Below are 20,136 nucleotides of genomic sequence, written 5' to 3'. Positions count from 1 at the left end.
ATTGAATAAGCTTTTACTCACGTCATCAAGATAAGGTTGGCGGAGTTTACGAAGTATTTGCTCGCGACTTGAGCGACGATTGCGTACGTTTTATTTATGTGTATCGGGCTTTAAAAACGGAGTACACTTTCTTGATATTTAAATAAAAAATATGTAAATTACATGATTTTATTTAATTTCGTACATTTAGCATTTCTATTGTTAACAGGCATTTTAATAAAACAATTACTTAATATTTCACACTGTTTTACAAAATTTGACTTGAGAAATTAGTAGCAAAAAATCAATAAAATTAATAAATTGTGTTAAACAATCATTTTCAGTTAATCAACGGTTTATACTTAAGACGATAAAAATCTTAAAACTATTTCTAAATCATAAAGTAAGAATAAACGGTGAAAAAACTTAAAACTACAAATAAATAAAATAAAATCGGCACTAGCAATCCAAATAAAAACTTTTTACAAAATTAGAATAATTTTTATTGATATCTAAATTTAACTAGCCTATTAAAATATGCCAATTTATTATTTTACATATACATATAACATAATGCTCATAAGGTACAAAATTCAACACGTGATTCAGAATAGCCGTATCTAAACGAATTACGGACATATCAGATGATGTAGAAATGAAACAAAGAGAAACATAGCAGATCAAATATCGAATACAGACTATTTTTTTTATCTTTGTTTTTTCAAAGAGATATGAACTGTTTTATACAAGTGTTTCGGTGAGGGAACGCAATTTCATGATGTAAATAATATACATAGTGCAATATCAATGAGTGTTTTAAAAAGCTCGACAGATTGGTAATCCTTTATAATAATGTGCTCCGCTGTAGAGTTTCTTTGGCGTTGCCCTCCATGAGAGGATGAGCGCCTTTTTGAATGGCTCCTGCGCACAGCCGCTGCACACTTGCATTACAGCTGTCACTTCAGCCTCGGCTGGTTCCCGCTCGTCGCTCTAAAAAAATAACAGTTTTTTTCAATAACCTGAGAGATAATGCAGCAAATAATTTGCCTGATATTTACGAGCGTAGCTAACATTTTTCTCGGATTTAATTTGGAACTAACATGTTGATGTCATCTGCTGGATCTCATAGCAAATCTTAACGGTTCCAGGACCCAAATAAATACACATTCGATTTTTTTTTTGGTATATAATTAATGTTCGTCGGCTACAAGTAAACCTAGCATCTTAATACTTCAATATGTGAGCATTGCGGTCGATACATCGTCTAGAACCTTTGCTATCAACACTGCTATATAAGATGCTTATTATTCTATGCTTTCAACTCGTTTAAATAAATTATCTATTCTTTAGATTAGATTTTTGCTTTCCTGATATGTTATCAAAAATTAAATTTATTACAACTTACATTTTGTTTTTGTAAATTCTGTATGGGTACGTTTCCAACGACTCCAGCAAGTCCTTGTAGCAGTGATCGTTCGAATACAGCGTCCTCACTATCGTCCACTATGCTTGGAGACAGGAGCGCTTCGTCTACTATCGATCCATCTGATAACGATACTAGACCCCGCTTATCTTTCTTACCTAAAAATATGAAAATCAAATAAGTATAATGAATTACAAATCAAATAAACATCGTATCAAAATGTTTTCCCTTATCCACTTCAACAGAACAAAGAGCTATTGTGTACTCTCTACGATTATGTTTCCTCCATATATTTAGAGCTTATTCATCTATTAAATTCTTAGTAGGAAATACCCCAGTGAGAGGCGCTCAAATTTCTTCTGCTCCCTTAGCTACTTAAGCTACATGTTTACTAAATGTTTTATGTTGTAAAAAAAATATTATAAAATTTGTTATACCTGAAGTATTTTCTTCAATTAATGCTTTTTCTGGATTGTCTCTTTTATCTCTTTTTATTGAATCTCTTCTAAATAATTTATGTGATGATGGTCCATCGATGTATTGCACATTAGCAGGGTTTAGTAAAGAACTGGATAATAATACGGTTGAAGTTTTTGTCGGCGCTGAGCTTTGCTGTGCTTGTCTCGGGGAATAACTTGGGCTCTGCGAAAGAGGTGAGATTGATAGACCTACCAGCGGTATTTGAGACGCTGCACCTACTATTCCATTTGGTGATTGAACTCCATTCAAAAGTTGCTCGGATACAACACGATTGCCCAATTGACCATTGACATATTGCTGATGAATTTGTAAACCGTTCGGCAGTTGAACTGGGATCATTTGCTGTTGAGCGCCAGCTAGATTTAGATTAGGAGCCCTTTGGAGTTGACCACCGATCAGATAGTTTCCGTTGCCTATGTGAGTGGGTTGGGGCGGGGGTGGTTCAGTTGCTGCTTCAGTCGGCTGATCTAACGGTGTACCGTCGTGTTTAAAGTGATGGACGTGATGATGTTTATGATCTTTGTGCGCCTTTCCTGCTGTTAATGCTACGTGGTACAATTGTAGCATTGTTATTTCACCCATCAAACCAGATTGGTCTAAAAAAATGGTAGCGTTAATTTATTTTTCTAAATAATAAAATGCTTTAATATTTTAAATACATATAATAAAATATCCTTACGTATAACGGGATCTAGTCCGTCTTTTTTGTACAATAATGATTGCTCTTGTCCAGATATAGCTACACCGCCACCTTTTATGACGTGGCCCACGAGCTAAAAATGAAATTTCAATATGGATTCAAAAATAATACAAATATAAATTCATAACATAAAAATCATGCTGCAATTTATTTGCCGTTTTATTTATACAGTTTACGCTAAAATATTATATGTTATTATTTTGAAACGTAAACACCGAGTGGCGAGTTATTTAAATATATTTCGTACATTCGTTAATTTAGTTCATTGATTTTGGAAAATTTCCTTTAACGAACTGAATATTTAAGCCACAAGGGCGAAATTGACATTAAACTGCGGCTTATTATCAATGATATTTCAAAACTAATTTGCATTGCGGGAGATAAAAGACTTTTTGAATTAAGTCTTAGAGTTTCATACAATGTTATGTATGAAGATTTCCTTGTAATTATCCACATTTGATGCGGGGCGCCGGAAGCGTGCCGTAGCGGCGCGTCTCGTGTGGCTTTTCTGTTACGGGTTTTATAAAAATTAACGACAGATCCAATTTGCGTTGCATCATTCTGTATATATATGGAAGTGTACTTTATAAAATACAAGACAATTTTTCTATTATGAGTTTTTCTTTAAATAAGTTATGTGATTTCTTAAAAATAACAAAGTTACTTACTCGGTTATGGAATCCTCTGCCTACTCTCTCCGCGTTTACCCACACCTGCCATTCGCCTGTCTTACCGTTCCAAGACTGGCATGCGTGGTACCATCTGGAAAAATAACTTATTAAATATGAAAAGCGAAAGTTTTTCAAATGAAATATTCTATACTTTTTATCAAAAATATTCCAATGTATTATATAAATTTTTGGTTTTTTCGTCATACAACTAGCTGTACCAACTGTTCTTCTTTGAAGTAATTTCACGTATTATTTATTTATATTGTTACCACGCTTGGTAAAGCAGTTGAAAAACGGCATCATAGAGAAAAACAACTGAGAAGCTTTATTTTTTAAATCAATGCACCTAAATTAACGGTCATATGCTCACGCGCACAAAGTCGCGGGAAACAGCTAGTATGGTGTACACTCTGGGATTTACATCATATTGTTCCCTCAGTGAGTTACGCTCCAAATAATATCATTATTAAGTTACAAATACGCTGTCTTATTCTGCGTGTTGATTGTCCAAGTAAAAGTTACGTAAAGATTTTTCTATTCAATACATTTTTGACGATTGAGTATATATTTTATTTAATACAAATTATTTAATGCTCACTAATGTAAACTAGCCATTGTGTAATAATAGACTGTCGTTATTTGCCTAGTCGGCTTGAGTACATGCAACTATTGATATTAGGTCAGTGCAAATTAATTCGTGAAAATTAATGTAAATTTAAAATTTATAAAATTTGTCGTCTTATTTACAATTATCGATTGAATATGACGAAAAAAATATCTGTGATTTTGTATTAAACCAAATAGTATTGTAGCGTATAAAATAAATTTTGAGAGCTAATCCGTAACACTGGTAAATGAAAATGCATATTTTTATAGAAATAGTATTTGAGGCTGCAAGTTTCATTGTAAATGATAATGGAGTTATTCCTTGTCTAAGAGTACTACGCTTTTATACGTAACGAATAAATAAAAAAAAACTTATGTACTTATTTCAAATATTCTTTTGCCATTAGAATGGTACATTACCACTCAGTAATATGTATTACTTAATTTTTCAAATGTCCGCGGACGAAGGCAAAAGCTATGAATATAATAAAGCCACATAATATTACCTTGTTATATACTCGTAAAGTATCTCTTTTATTTTTGAGAAATGACAAGGACAACAATATTTTTTTATTCAAAAGATCCGATAGTTGACAGTTATTTCGTACGTTTTCAACTGACCTTGTTTAGCATGGTTAGTAAATATTGAAAGAAACTATTCATGTTTTTGATTTCTATTTTTTATAAAGTAAGTAGGTTGATTATTGCATAAGAGAAATCGCACGTATCAATGTTTGTATATAGACAATCTAGTAGTTGAAACATGTTTCACGTAACAGAAATAATGATACTTGCTATTATTATATTGATGGATTTCTTTGCTTTTGCCCCAAGGCTTATAATGAATAAGAATTTGTTTTCTACTAAGCTTTTTAAAAACGTAACTAGCTGTTTTTTTTGTATCATACTATTAAGTGTTCTGACAGAACGTAAATTATATCAACGCCGCATCCAAAATAAACGATATTCAAACTGATTTTTTGTTATTTAATTTTAAATTAAAATTAACATATACTATAGTATAATGCTGCCAGCATTAAATGTGTTAATTTAATATTATGTACTATTTATTACGTTGAAAATAATCAAGTTGCACGATTGTGTGCAAGTGTTCATAAGGTATTCAATATGTAACTTTAATCAATTTCGCTCAAATACTCTGGCTCGCCTCAATTTCCGTAAGCCTAACGCAATATTGCTCCACTTTACAAACCGGCCTCTCTCGATTATTTTGATAGATTAACTACCCGGCTCATACGAGTAGAGACTGATAAATTTATTGACCCGGTGTGTGTGAGTTAAACTTAAACCTCATTAGCTTCATCCTCAAAGTCAAAAATATAACGCATTAGGTTTTTATAGAATTAACTCCGATAATCGTGCCTCTCTCCGGGCCAGTTAAGTTTGTAGCACTATATTGTACAATTCGTAGTAATTTGAAGTATTAGTTTAGTTAATCTTATCCTTAAAACTAAGGTCTCGCGTATTTCGTTTTTACAAGCAAACACAAAATTTAAACTCGCCTCCCATAAACCCATTTGTTAAAATATTTTCAAAATCTGTTCTGTCTGAATTATAGGAATTGTTTTTGTAAATTTCAGCTTCATTTTTATTCTAAATTGACTCACGAGCGGTTTCTGTTGAGTTTTATTTTACACCATATAAAGCTAATTAAACCGTTTAGATTGCATTTGAAAACTTTACCTGAGTTATGAACTGAGTATAAACGGTAAAGGCCACAAAGGTGCCATACATCGTACATCTAACGAAGTTATTTGCAACGATTTGATATAACATTTCAAACTGTATATGTTGCATGAAAGTTTCAAACTCCATCTCTGAACGTTTAATGTTATGATTGCGGTCATAGTTATTCGCTGTTATTGCCTTTATTTGTATTTAAACTATGTTTTTATTTTTATAGGACGGTTCAATGTGGAAAGATGCATTTTAACCTACTTTTAAAATACGTCAAATAGGAAATTGTTCTTTATACCATAGTTTAGATAATACTCACGTGTTCAATTTGAGAGGGTAGTTAAGTCTAAAGAAGGTTTGTCCATGAACGGCCATGCTGTAGTAACTTGCTTCTTGTGTGTTTGAAATCCAAGACGAAATCTCCTTTGGGTTATCACCAACTGAAAATAATAAAAAATGTTTATTTATGAAAGTATTTTTATACATTTAGTTAATATCTTAGACTTATAATTAAGTTTTACTTGTGAAAATTTGCCGATGACGTTGTAAGAAAGAATATAAAAGGATAATTTAATTTATATCTCAAGACCTTTTACAAAGCCAGTAAGGTCGCTTCATTTTACTTTGTTACTTTGTAGCGATTTAAAAAACCTAGTAATCAAGTGCTCGCATAACCTAAAGGATTTTCTTTCTTAAATGGAAACATTTCTTTAATAATATTCTGAAAGAAATTTGTTTAAAAATGTTGTACGAGAACAATTTTGTCGTAAGTAATGACATACTCTTCCTATGTAAAAACTGTAATTATATTTTTTCCATGAACATATTGTTTCTAAATAAAAAGTACAAAAAAGTAATTTTTCTTAAAGAATGAGTTATGATTTTATCTTGGGACCGAACGGCTTTCTTAATGTTTTGTAGGAAATCTTTACACAAACAATCATAAAACAGAAAATATTAATATCAATACAAATATTACAAACTATGAAGAAAACAATACAAATATAAACTAGAGTTATCTTATAATTGAAGGAAACTTGCAACTCGTTGATCTCGGATTCACTAGTACTAAGAAGCCATAAGAAGCTTTAGTTTCAAAGCCTCACAGCACCAACCAAAGATAACACAGTGAAAGAGAACTGGCAATGAATTCCGGGAAATTATACCAAAATTATGAATAGAAGCGCCTTTTGAATTCTCTTGAATAACTATTTAACTGGTCCAGTTCGAATCGAATCCAGCCAAGAAAATGGAAGTAACAGAAATAGAATTTTAAAATGTTTTAAATGTAAAAAATTAAAATTTAAAGTCTACGCGATCAGTCCAAAAACATTGTATGCCTGGTATTTTAAAACTAATTTTATCAATGGCAAAGCATTTAAGTAAATAATATTTAAAAAAAGAAAAAAACATACCTATCATAAAGGAAGCATCCCTCAAGTAATGTTCATTGTATTAGACGTAATATGAATTGAAAACAATCGCATGGGTAGTTTATTTAGCCTACTTATGGACACGCACGCGTTACAAAACTAGTTAGAAGCGACTCCGTGTGACGTTACGTAATCACCTTTTTACCTTTATTGGACCACAAATCAGTTCCGTTCTAAAATGTCCGTCAGAAAAATGAATTACGTAATTGACATTACATACGAAATACAAATATATTAAAACATAATACCTTCAAACTATTGGAACTTTAATAAATTGCGTCACGTTAAATAAATTATACCAGCATAATATAAATATGAACTATCAATAGTTAAACTACAACGATCATAGCTGATCTTTTAAGATTAAGGAAAGATTAGTTACAATCCGATAGATCTTTAAAATTACCCCGGCAATTTTCACCGACGAACATTTCTCCACGGAAAAAACTCTGGCTCTTTGTCCGACTTAATATTGAAGATATGTCCATTAGAATAGATTTTTGTTTTAAATACAAAGCATGTATTCTGGCGAAAAATTAATTAAATATTTTTCCTCTTAGAATTTTGTCCTGATAGACTATTACTTAAAAAAATCATACAGAAGAATTGAGAACCTCCTCTTTTTTGAAGTCGGTTAAACGTAAAGTTAAACTGTAGCTATAATTCCAAATATGTAAAGATTGATCTTGGATTTTCGTAACGAAAAATATAATTTACAACATACGCCTGAAAGACAATTTACGTGTTTTTCTAAAAATGAAAATTGATATGAGCAAGAAAAATTAGGCAAGATAAAAGGTTGCGAAGGAAAGCGGAAATTATTAACTCCTGTCGGCTAAGCAAAAACATTAAAATATGAAAACAACAAAACTTGTATACTCTGTGCATTAATTTTGTATTTGTTATAATTGAAATTCTACTGATTTCTTAGAGATACTTTGTTCATTTATACAAAACTTTTAAGATACTACTCATATTAATAATCCGGAATAAAAGTAAAATCTAAAATCGTTTCGAGCATTTTGATTTTCTTGCAAAACGAAAATCACGTAATGCAACTTTGTTTTTTAAAAAACAGTTATAAACTGAACTACTCATGCATAATATGATCGGTAGGTTTTTGTAAAGGCTGTGAAATGTATTGAGGTACGGTTTTTATTTTAAAAATTCGACCGTGTGTGACGCCAATAAAAAATAAAATAAAGTCGTTTTAACGGTGAGCTGGACTCGGTTCACAACCACTCAAACAAACTGCTCAAACATTCTGGATAAAATCCATTTACTGTTCGTCGAATTTTTTTTTGTGATACGCTTAAAATAGCGCGAGTTCATGACGAAGCCTATACCTGCACTTTTGTCGAGGACCAATATATTTTAATTGAAATTGGCTGCATGTACATTGCCTTTCAATTCGGTGGTTCTCTCAATTTGAATTTACAGTAAACGTATTTTATTATGAGATCCCTATTCTATTCCTTCTATTTGATCATTAAATAACTTTAAAACTTTTTACACATGTTCAAATAATCTAGATCGATGTTATTTTATCACGTATTAAAATATTTTTTTTAAAAAGGTATTATTCGCATACTGGCCAAGGAAAAATGCTAGATTTTGCTTAATAATTAAAAGAAAAATAAGTAAAGTTATATCGATTTTATTTTTACTACTTACCTGCATAAGAAAACAGTGGATGATCTTGTGAATGATTATGAAACTTTGTCCACATACACAAAGTGAATTCTTTAAGATCAGGTAATAGTTTATCATATTCCAAATATTGATAAAGCAGTTCTTGATTCATGGACACTTTATAAACGCTACACGTGTCTGTGGAGGGTGCAGATGCTACATTGTAGAAACTGGTTAGCTTGTTCGTTGTGTGCGATGTTTGTATTGGTCTTCTATTTAATATCTTCAGTTGTGGTCTGAAATAATAAAAAAAATAAAATCTTTAGTTCAACTCATTAATATCATCATTATCGTCGTCATCATCAGCCTGTGTCATTCTACTGCGCATATAAACCTTCCTCAATATATTTCACAGTATTCGCTCTTCAACTTTTCACGTCTATTAATTTCCTTCCCACCGCGTGACGTCATCGGTCCATTCGGAAAGACAATGCCTTACGCTCCTGATCTTTGTGCTAATGTAGCGTGAAGTTAAATCTTAATTTCTACTGACTCTAAAAATATCGTCAAAAGTCTAAATACACCAAAACAATTTACATGGTGCAAAAATAAAACACTTTTACTATTGATTTTTTTTGGTCCATTAACGTTTGTTATCGTTCTCAAAATATTCTATAAAAGTTTGATTCAAATCTGTACAGTGATTTTGGAATGCACAAACGTCACAACAAATTAAACACGAGACACATGAATAGATATGCAAATAAGCAACAATGCCACCGCAAATTGACTGAATGTAAACATATTTCGGACCATTTTGTGAATCACAACGCGTAAATGAATTTTGGGGTGGTGTGTGTTACATTATTGCCTAACAAAATGACAGCGACCTCGATGAATGCAAATTGATTGAATCCTTGAAATATTTGTCGATCTCAAAGAATTTTGTCAATGCTGTACGGAATACAAGTTTTTGCTAATTTTGTTAGCATCGTTTTCAACAATGGTGCAATCTATATCATAGTTTACTACAATTGAATATCAATTAAACCATTTATATTTTTAGCTTGACATAGGTTTGTACCTATCTCGTTAAAATCAAAAAAGAAAACATTTAGTTGGACACTCTATAATACATTTTTATTCAGACTTTTTTGTGCAATATCATTCACCATTGATTTTAAAGTAGCTTACGAAGCAATTGAGAGTATTCGAGTACCTGTAATGCCGAAAAACATTCAATACTCCAGACTATAGTTTGTGAAAAATATTTTAGTAGCAAGGGATAAATACTTTATTTTGTATATTATAAAAACAGAAGTACCTGATAAAGTGTTGTTGAATGTTTGCCTGCCATGAAAACGGAGTATCTGAGCGGGCGTAATAACGAGAATTACGCCTGTGAAAAGCTCGCTCGTATTTCGTCGAGTACAGTGCAAAAGGTCCTAACTTGTTTTGTGCTTGTCGAACAGAAATCCAAATTTTATTACTGTTTTTTATGAGATTTTGAATGTAGTTCTTAACATTGTAAAACTTCTATATCATTAGATTACATTTAAGTGGCTCTCGTGGAAAATGTTTTTGTTTTTTTTACAACTAAAGGTTGATTCGTCGATTATTACTGACTGGCCTGTCGCACGCGTGTTCGCACTTGCTAACTCGTAAACTTGTACGAGTTAATCAGGATGTATGCGATTAAATAATTCCCAAATCCAGCGTTCCGAAAACGCGCGCGTAAATTTGTGCAGTGTGTTCCTAGTGTTATAGGTAAACAGCGCCCTTATCAACTGGAGCTGGTGATCGATTATCCCAGCTTGATTAATACATTGAGAGGAAGCTTTGAAATCGATTTGAATGCATGCGTCTAGGTTACACTGGACTGTCGATATTAATGTCATATACATATGTGTATTCTACATACGTTACAAAGGCCTTTGAAATATCAGTTTCTCAAACGATGTCTAGGAACATTGATTTACAAATATATTTTGATATTCCATTAACGTTGAAGATGTAATATAGTTATTCGAAATAAATATTTATTGTAGGGTATTCACGATCATTTTTTTATCTTCTTTTATAAGTCTATCAATTAAAACTGTAACCAAGTGGGGCTTTCCGCTTAAGCGGATTTCCTTTTATAAGCATAAGTTCCACTTTATAAATCTATTTTAACATACCTTATCGCTTTTATAATACGAAGATACAAAAGAAATAGACATTATTTTAGAGTATGTCAAATGTTATAATATATTATTGTTATATTAAAACATAGTGAAATGAGTTTAAAAAATCAATGTTTATATGAAAATATATGATGGTCCCTTATGTGTTCTTAAACCACAGGACAGGTGGTGACAGTGATACAATTTTGATGTCTTCAAAGAAGGTTCGTGTGCGAAAAAAATATCTAAAAATAAATCTTTTTTAAAATCAATATAAGGGTAAGGTCAAATATTTTGCCGCATGGGCATTTCCTCAAATATCCATTTTATTTTGTCAAAAATTATTTTCACCTGGAAAGTTCTTCGATCGGTCGACTCTACACAGCGATTTGTGATAAAATCCGTGGCCTTAATCTATGCGTGCACTATGATAATTTGATTATTTACAATTTTCACATATTTTTTTAAATATGCCGTGGTTCAGTTAGTCTTTTGTTAATAAATACAACTACGCGTAAACTTACCCAGCATCTATCGATCTATCTGCTAGGTTGGCATAGCTTGTATAGGCTTGTGAGGGTTCTGGGACGATGGGCTGCCAGTCGCTCTCCCGACTCCAAACAATCTCTAACAAGAGGCACAGCAAGAACACTCTCATTATCTGAAATTAAAATAGGTTATTAACCTTCAAGACATTGAACAAAAGGATCCGGATTCGAAGAAAGTACCCCAAACGTGAAAATGAAACGCTATATATATTCCACGATAGATTTCTTGCTAATAGACAAGCTGGTAAATAATTCGCTGGAACTCTACCCTTGTTGAAAGACAAAATAAAAGTATAAATAGTTCTCCTAATTGGGGTACTGGAAATATCAAGTTACCTTAGATCTCAAATTTAAAAGCGCAATATAAATTCCATTTTCACATCCAGCTAGGTAACAAGAGGATGAAGGCTTGGCGAAGCGGAGTTTTGTTTCGCGCTTACTCGTGTAGCGCGACAAAATTGTTTGACTCTATACCTATTCACACTATTATTCAATGACATATAATATATGCTTGCATTTCATTATAAGCATTATTATATCAAATTTAATGTAGCGGCCATCAAGCCTGATTTCCAGGATTTTTTTTATCAATCCAAAAGAGAAACATATTTAACTTATCATCTTATGAATTTGTGGGATATCAATTACATTAATCGGTACTGATTCATTTTACACACCGAGACGTGACCTGCTTTTGACAATTATGCTTTAAATATTTGAAAATAAATACTCGTAATGTTCGCTGTATAACTATTATTAGATTCGAACCCTTTTGTCTGCTAAGACTGTATCGTTTTCCTATACGTTTTCGTAGAATCCTACACCTCCTTCCGCTATCTTCATTCGTTCCTCTGGTAATAGCTGCTTTTCTTTTATTATCTTCTCTACGAATCGTTGTTATCAATGTAACTTCTCAATTCCAAGTAAACGATCTTTTTCAACTGTGCTTTTAATATTTGTTGTAAAATTTTCTTTTTATTTAGTACCGTTTCTACAAAAAGTAAAAAAAATATAATAAAGTGTAAAGATTGATCGATATTTTTAAGATGGAATGAAAGATGCAAAGTGTAACTGATTGGATTCTTGTTTGTTGGAACTCAAGAATAAATTTTGTCGTGATTCCGTTCAACTTCCGATTGCAGTGAAACTTGATGGAAATAATAAAAAGTTTTCATTTAACCACTATTCTATCGTCACTGAACGAGATAGTGATTCCTTAGCTAATTACAATTACATTAAGTATATTGAATGATGACAGAGAAAGTGCTATGATATGAAATCGGGAAGTGATTTAAAATACATTTATATTGTATGTATAGAAAAAACTAGACAGTTTTCTACACTAGTCGGAAGGGGCAATAATGCACCATACATACAAAATGCATATTGCGATACTCTTACATTTTTCCAGTTTTCAAATGTATTTACAATTAATAATAAACATAGCAAGATGAATAAAACTTTTACTAAAATAGAGCAAAGATATTGTTCAATATTTGTCAGTTGCGTCTGAATTTTTTTTAACGAAATATAAATGATTTTAATAAATCTTATGTTGCAACAGTTATGATAAATTTACAATTCATTTTACTGATTTACAAATAATAGGGACAAAAGAAATAATTATACTAATTGAGAAATTCCTACTTTGTAAAGTCGGTCAAAATAATGAGAGATCAGGATTTTTATTCAATACTGTCGTCTGTATATGTCAATTACGCTTATATTTTGAGCACTGGTCGATCATTAGTTGTGATGTACGAAAGCCGTAACTACAAAGTAGTTAAATGCGACATTGTAGTCGTTATCTCACCAACATAAAAGTGAAAGTCGCCTCATAGTTTTACCGGTTGTAACTGAATGAGCCAGCTCGCCCGCCGCGCCGACCGTGTCACCCATCACGATAATTTATTTGTTGAGGACGATACAAAAATCACTGTTTCCTTTAACTTTATAACAAGACGATGAAGTATCTTGTACGGATTAGGTTTTTTTTTTAAGCTAAATATTTGCACAACTTCTAAATCAAAATTTGATGTAAACTTTATTTAATGTATAATTTTTTTAATGTTCTGTTTTATAATGTATGCAAATAAAGACAGATGCACACTGAGTTACGTATACAAATGATTAAGAGAATCTGTTTTATAAAATTGTACTTCAATTTCACATAACATCTATCAATAATAATTTAATAAAAGCTAAAATGACAAAGTACAGACCATGTCGATACCAGTTCAATTGTTACCAATACTTAGGTATTCTATATAATTCCCTTTCGTTCTTACATTTTTCCTTTAAAAACATATTTATATTCTGTCTATTTCCTAGTAATGTCGATACGAATCAAATCGTCACTTTCTCCTGTTCTTGTTATCAAAGTAATAAATTAAAGGCGGTTACGAAAAATTCGAGCAATCATACGAAAAAAAAATACCAAGTTAATGATGTGTCAAAATTATTCTAGACATTTTTTGTAGTAATCAGACAGTAATAAGTTCAATTATATAATTTATAATAACAATTAGACCGATACGTGCAGTTGCTCGCTTTTTACTTTGATGCACTTTCGATTTCATATGAACGTATTGGTTACATAATGATATATTACACTCTGAATAACGTATTCTGTTAATTTTTACTGTATTTTTTTTATTAAATTACTAGCATTCGCCCGAGACCTCGTCGGCGCGGAGTTAAAAATAAATAAATGAGTAGCCTATGTGTTCTTCCAGACTTAGCTCTCTCTATATCTATGCCCAAATTCAGCGAGATCTACGCACCCGTTTTGGAGATCCCTTCAAACAAACATCCATCTCCCTAAAATTTGGCAGATGCTAAGCATAGTCTTGAAGAATATAGCTTACTATTTTGTTTGTTTTTAATTCCACGCGGACGGAGTCGCGGGCGACCGCTAGTGTTATCATATAAAATAAAATTGAGAAAAATATCTCCATATTCTCATTAAAAATATAATCTCACAATGCAAAGGTATTATTTGTATCAAAAACCTCTCCAGACGTCTGGCGTTTATAAATAGACATAATTCATGACAACGATCTTTGATATGTTTTTCATAGACACAAAAACATATTTCTTAACAAGTACGTCTTAAGTTGTCTACGTCATGACTCTATTATAAAAGGCATGATATGAAGGACTATTTTAGAATACCAAGATCAAAATAATCAATTTAAAATAATAATTTAAACATAATATAGTGAAAGTAAACGTCTCAGGCTTTGCTTATGTTTAGCAGAAATGTAATATTCTAATTTTGTGTCAATACTTATAATGAAGACGCAAATATAAATCTATAAAAATGTTTTGTGTCAAGTTTAACTGCTTTCCGGTTAATAAATATAAAAAAAATAATTTAAATCATGTAACAAACTTAATTTTGATGGACCTTGACTAGTATATTGTATCGGAGTCCGGACACAATGAATATGCATGAGTGTGCCATGATTAGTGACGGACGAAACGTTCATAGTTTTGCATAACAACGTCCCATGTTAACATGCGAACTACGAATGCATCTTATTCCATAAAATTCAATTTGCGTCAAACACGCTCCGTCAATCACGAACATACCGGTATGACATTAGAACGTTAATCTGATCAACCATATATTATTAAGTTTCGTCTTACGACATTAGAAGTGAAAGTAAAACATTAATCGTGGGTTTCTGAGACCGAAATCCTCATTTAAAACATACATTGTTGTATCTGTTTTGTCAAAGATAATGACAGGGATGATATGTCTAATGCAAAGATTTTTGTCTCAGAAACCAACGGTAAAAGCACGAATACAATTAAATCTACTAATTATTGTTTGAAGCTTTTAATATTTAATAAACTAGCACTTGACCATTACGTGGTGATGATAGTGACCTTTTGTTCAGTCAGATTAAAAAAGAAATGGTATTCTACTCGTATTTTCATGACAAACAATGTCCAAAATAAAAAATACTTTCGTGTTTGTTGAAAATTTTTGCTTGCCCTATGAAGGCTTTGGCAGTCAGATTGAATGGTGAAAATGTTTGTCAAATATTGATTTTATGACCTGGCAGCGTGGATTTGAAACGCATGCCGGTATTCGGCTTTTACATTTTATATATTGCAAAACGGGTTGTATTGTATCTTCTGTAATCCTGGTAATTTGTACAAAATCACAAAATAATTGAAGCGCGAAGGTGTTAGGAAATAATTAGTACAATTTTTTTTAGTCTGCATGTAAAAAGTATTTAAAAAAAATTACTCAAGTGCGACGTCGTTTTATTTGCATTACCAGCAACTTAACGTCATAAGAAAAAGTAGCTCATTATTTTACATTAGCTGAATGTCTGAAAGTTTTTTTTTAATTATGTAAGTAATGCGTAATGGCATTTTTAAATAGTCGAGCATTTTATTTTTAATTAGAATTAGCCTTATTCCTGGAAAGTTAAAGGTAGAGTTTAAGTTATGTTTCATGAGTTCTCCATGTTCCCTTTGAATAAAATTTTCTATTTACTTTACAGCTCTCTGTCGCTTTCTGTATACATGTTTGTATACAGCTATGTATGTTGTGCATGACTGACTTACTTTGCTATTTAGCTAATTAAAAATGTGTAAAATGCGTCGTCTTTGAAATTAAACATTAGTAAGATTTATATCAACGTTCTCGACTACATCTAAACTATATGGTTATAACCTATGAAAATGATTTGTTGCGTCTTTAAAAAGTTATGTAATCATAAATAAAAAAAATATATTTTCATAAAAAATAACGATGTGTGATAAGTCTCACTAATTGGCAACCATTTCGAGTAATTTCCGACCGTCAAAGAGCCTTCTCACTACTTTCTTGTTAGAAAGAATTCCAATGAAATCTAACATCATACAAATTATAAAACTCAACACGTTTGCTATGGAATTCTCTAGAAATACATTCACCAGATATTTATTCCTCGTGTTGTTATAACTAATAACGTATTTAAGCTTTTACCATCGACAATTAATTGAATTTCTGTAAAGAATTTGTTCTTTCAACATTTCATGTTGCAATATTTCTGAACAATTTCGTTCCATTTCAATTGGCAAGCAAAAATGGAATTTATTTTCATTCTGATAATTTTTGCAACTGTTAACTAGGTTTTTGTTTCTTTTATAATACTACCTATTCTTATTATTCAAAACGCAAAAATTAATTAAGTTTCTGAATGCATGTAATTAAAAAAAAATGCTAACAAAATGGAAACTCTTCTAATGTTATGCTAAATGCTCACTTATTAGATAAAGAATCTATGTTAATGGCTATTTAACATATTTGGTTAAAACAAATAGCGGTACTGTCGAGTTTTTATACTCGTATTTGTTATACAAATATCATTGTTTAATTTTTTTTAAATCGGAGATTCCCAAACTTTTTTTCGGAGACTCTTTTTAATATTTTACTGTTTCGACGAAATTTCTACTGTTACTTTTCTTCTTCAACTTGGGAATCTACAACTTTTTATTGGTTATTGGTTCGAAAACTGGTCTAAATGAGCTGAGCGTTTTGATGATAGCTCGATTTTTTTAATTTGCATTTTTAAATCGACTATACTTATTCACCGTTTGATGTTTTGTGTGTCAAATGTCTTATTGCTCCAATTATTGAGAGGTCATCTACATATTTGAACAACTTGAATATATTATTTTATTATTGATTCTTGTTTAAGTCATTGAACTCTTAAATTGTTGAAGGTCTTTTCGTACATCTTATTAGGAGAAGCGAGATGATCTGAATAAGTCACTGGTCAATCGTGAATGTCGCCTATTAGTAATTTGCCTAGGGAAATGTAATGGGAAATATAGCTTCAATACATAGGTACATGTCATCATCATCATCATCATGATCAGCTCACTGTACGTCCCCACCGAGGGGCTCGGAGCCTACCCTAAGTTAGGGTGATTAGGCCATAGTCATAGGTACATGTACGCACATGGAATACGAGGAGTTTGTTTATTTGAATCTACTAACAGTTGGGTCTTTAACAGTAATCAACGGCAGTTCTTTACGTTAGCTTTTATATTGATAACCATAAATAGCAAAGCGCGTAGTCTAGTTGAATGACAATAAAATAAAAAATAGTCAAAAAATAATTGTGTATTGCATAAAAAATGATTAGTGTATAGTATTATGGCAGATACTTGGTTATAGCCGGAGCTAGGCACTTAAGTGAAATTACATACAGTGCGCGACTTTGCGCTTTCGTAATCATTACTTCCGCATTTCTGGCGCGGAGTAGGGCCCGATGATTTGTATTCACTATGCTATGCTTTCGTGCTATTCAATTCTCTCTAAGTGTTATTTTCTAACATTTTATATCTCCTTACGTGATACTAATACATTTTCTGTCCAATTGAACTAAATACACGATACGTGTTTCATTTGAACGAAATCGAATGAAACGTTTGAGAATTGTAAATCATGTGACTATCAGCTTAAAGTCTTGAAATAGCTCAAGTGGACATGCCTTGTGTTACAATTCCTAACATTAAAGTTAAAGTCTAACTTTATTCAGAGTTGATAAGTCGACTCCATTAGAGAAGATTTAGCATAAGACTAACCACTGAAGAACATTTATTGTGGCAGGTATTCATTAACATACTCTTATGTGCTAACCAAAATGATTAATTTAAATGTTTTTTTTTTTAGCTTTCTAGGGCGCGATCCTTTTTTGGCGTTCTCCGAACATCCTTAGGGGTTACATCACAAACTGTCTCGTGATTTAAGAATCGGAGACAAACATATAAACGTAGATTTTGATTTAAAGAGATTTGATATTATGCGCCTGTACATTCTTAAAACCAGGTTATTACCGGCTCACGTGACTGATTTCGAAATTTCCTCTCCGTTTACGAGTCGTTCTAGAATTCAAAAAGGCACCAAAAGCCTTTCCCGTTTACCTTGTACCACTTTGTTATTTAATTAATTTATTACTGTAATAATCAAGAAACGAACAGTTTCCAAAATTAAATTATTTTTTTGTATTAAGGTAAAAGCAATTGATAAAGTCCGGTCGTTTAAAAATTATTTATAACGCCACTGATCAGAGTTAGGACGTAACTGACTAGTAGATTCCGTAATCGCTTGCCACTTTGTATTTATTAACTATAAGCTGTTGCATTATACGGACCTGTAGGTCCTTTACACGCATTAGTTATTTTGTAAAATGGTTCTGAGGTACGATATTTACTGTTTTTTGTTAACTTATAATTGCTACAAAATTAAATTTCAAATGATTTAACTTGTCATGTTTGAAATAAATTAAGCGTTATAATTGACTTTTAAATTCTAACATAACTGGTACTTAAGTTATATAGCTATGTTTAGGTTTACGTAAATGTTATGCATGACGAGAAGCAGATGTTCCAAGCGAAAGTGCATAGTTTGTTATTAACAGTTACACGCAATAGGCGCGTACGCTGCACAACACATGTAAACATTATATACTTCCTATACAACATATACTACTAACGAATAACAAAAATTATTGTTTTTTTTATCTTACCGTCCAGTAAAAAATCATTGCTGAACGTGACATGGTCCAAAAATGAATCAATCACCCTATTAACGATAGGTCAGGTTTTTGTTACGATAGCGGACCGACATCGATTATTGGTTTCGGTCAAGGTCACAAAAATGTAAAATTAAAACTTTTGGAAGGACAAAAATTGTTACGTTAATTTTACTTACTAAGGTAATAACGAATAATTGATGTTTTGAAATACATAGGGAAATTTAAATTGTAAGTAATTAAAATTTCATATAATTTAATTTAAAACACAAAACATCTTTACATCTTTATCTGTATACTACAAAGGTTTTTTTTATTTCCGATCGTCGCATTTTTATAACATATTATGCGCTTTCGCGTTTAACTACAATTTTTAATTATCTAAAAAGAGAAATGCCTTAAAAGTAAAAGTTGCTCCATCATATTTAACTTATAAATTTACTAAGCCATTTAATTTAAAAAAATAAACAATGGAAAGTATGCCGCAAAACTATTGAAGTTTATGATTTTTTCATTCAAATTGCGTACCGGCACTTAAATCTAGTTTTGTAAAATGGACAACTGTATAGTTGGTTTCTGAGAAAATCTCTCTATAAATCATATCATCATCCTTGTTATTATCTATGACAAAACAGAATTAATAATATGATTTAAACGCAGATTTTGGTCAAAGAAACCCATGGATAATTTATTCAGCTTAGAGGCTAATATAAAATATTTTATAATTAAAAAATACTACATGAAGTATACTGATTATTTTTCTCCGCGTTACAATATCGATACTAGAAAATTCAAACGCAAAGTATAACGAAAAATATTGTACAACTAAGTACAAATTCGCCAAATAAAAATAAACTCGCTAAGCAGAAAGAGCGCAGAAACGCAATGTTAACCATCACCATATAATGACAATATAATATTGAATATATTCATAACCGGGAAATTCAAATGTCTTGACACTTGTAAAAAATATTATTGCTGGCTCTGTTTATTTCAATAATAATGAATAAGACAGCAATATTATTGTTAATGTTAGTACAATTGTCACTATAATAAAGTGTCAAAAGAAACTTACGACTGCTGGTTACGAAAGGGCACTCCAATAGAGACGCGCGTTCGCTACCACTTGTAACAGATACTGACCACCACCAACGATTGCTCGGTGGTCACCACTTTGCCCCACCTACCATCATGTCTTTAAATCGATATTTCGTGTCGCGTGACATGGATCTCTTATTTGGTAAGTGGTAACGTGTC

General features: G+C 31.5%; 2 protein-coding genes across 12 annotated transcripts in view; one reads left to right on the top strand and one right to left on the bottom strand.

Annotated features, from left to right (window-relative positions):
* Window positions 1-20,136, top strand: part of LOC106113711 (coiled-coil domain-containing protein AGAP005037) — a 148,708-nt gene that overhangs the window by 103,050 nt on the left and 25,522 nt on the right. The gene's annotated exons all lie outside the window — the stretch shown is intronic.
* Window positions 151-19,975, bottom strand: b6 (pentraxin-related protein b6). Its single transcript, NM_001312504.1, is given in 9 exon segments — window positions 151-969; window positions 1,385-1,560; window positions 1,840-2,478; window positions 2,562-2,655; window positions 3,251-3,344; window positions 5,877-5,997; window positions 8,665-8,918; window positions 11,312-11,448; window positions 19,955-19,975. Coding segments are annotated over 8 exon segments (1,686 nt in total). The 5' UTR covers window positions 11,446-11,448; window positions 19,955-19,975; the 3' UTR covers window positions 151-795.

The sequence above is a fragment of the Papilio xuthus genome, unplaced genomic scaffold, assembly GCF_000836235.2.
Source record: "Papilio xuthus unplaced genomic scaffold, Pxut_1.1 DF828177.1, whole genome shotgun sequence".
Classification (NCBI taxonomy): Eukaryota; Metazoa; Arthropoda; class Insecta; order Lepidoptera; family Papilionidae; genus Papilio; species Papilio xuthus.
This window is presented reverse-complemented; position numbering and strand designations above follow the sequence as displayed.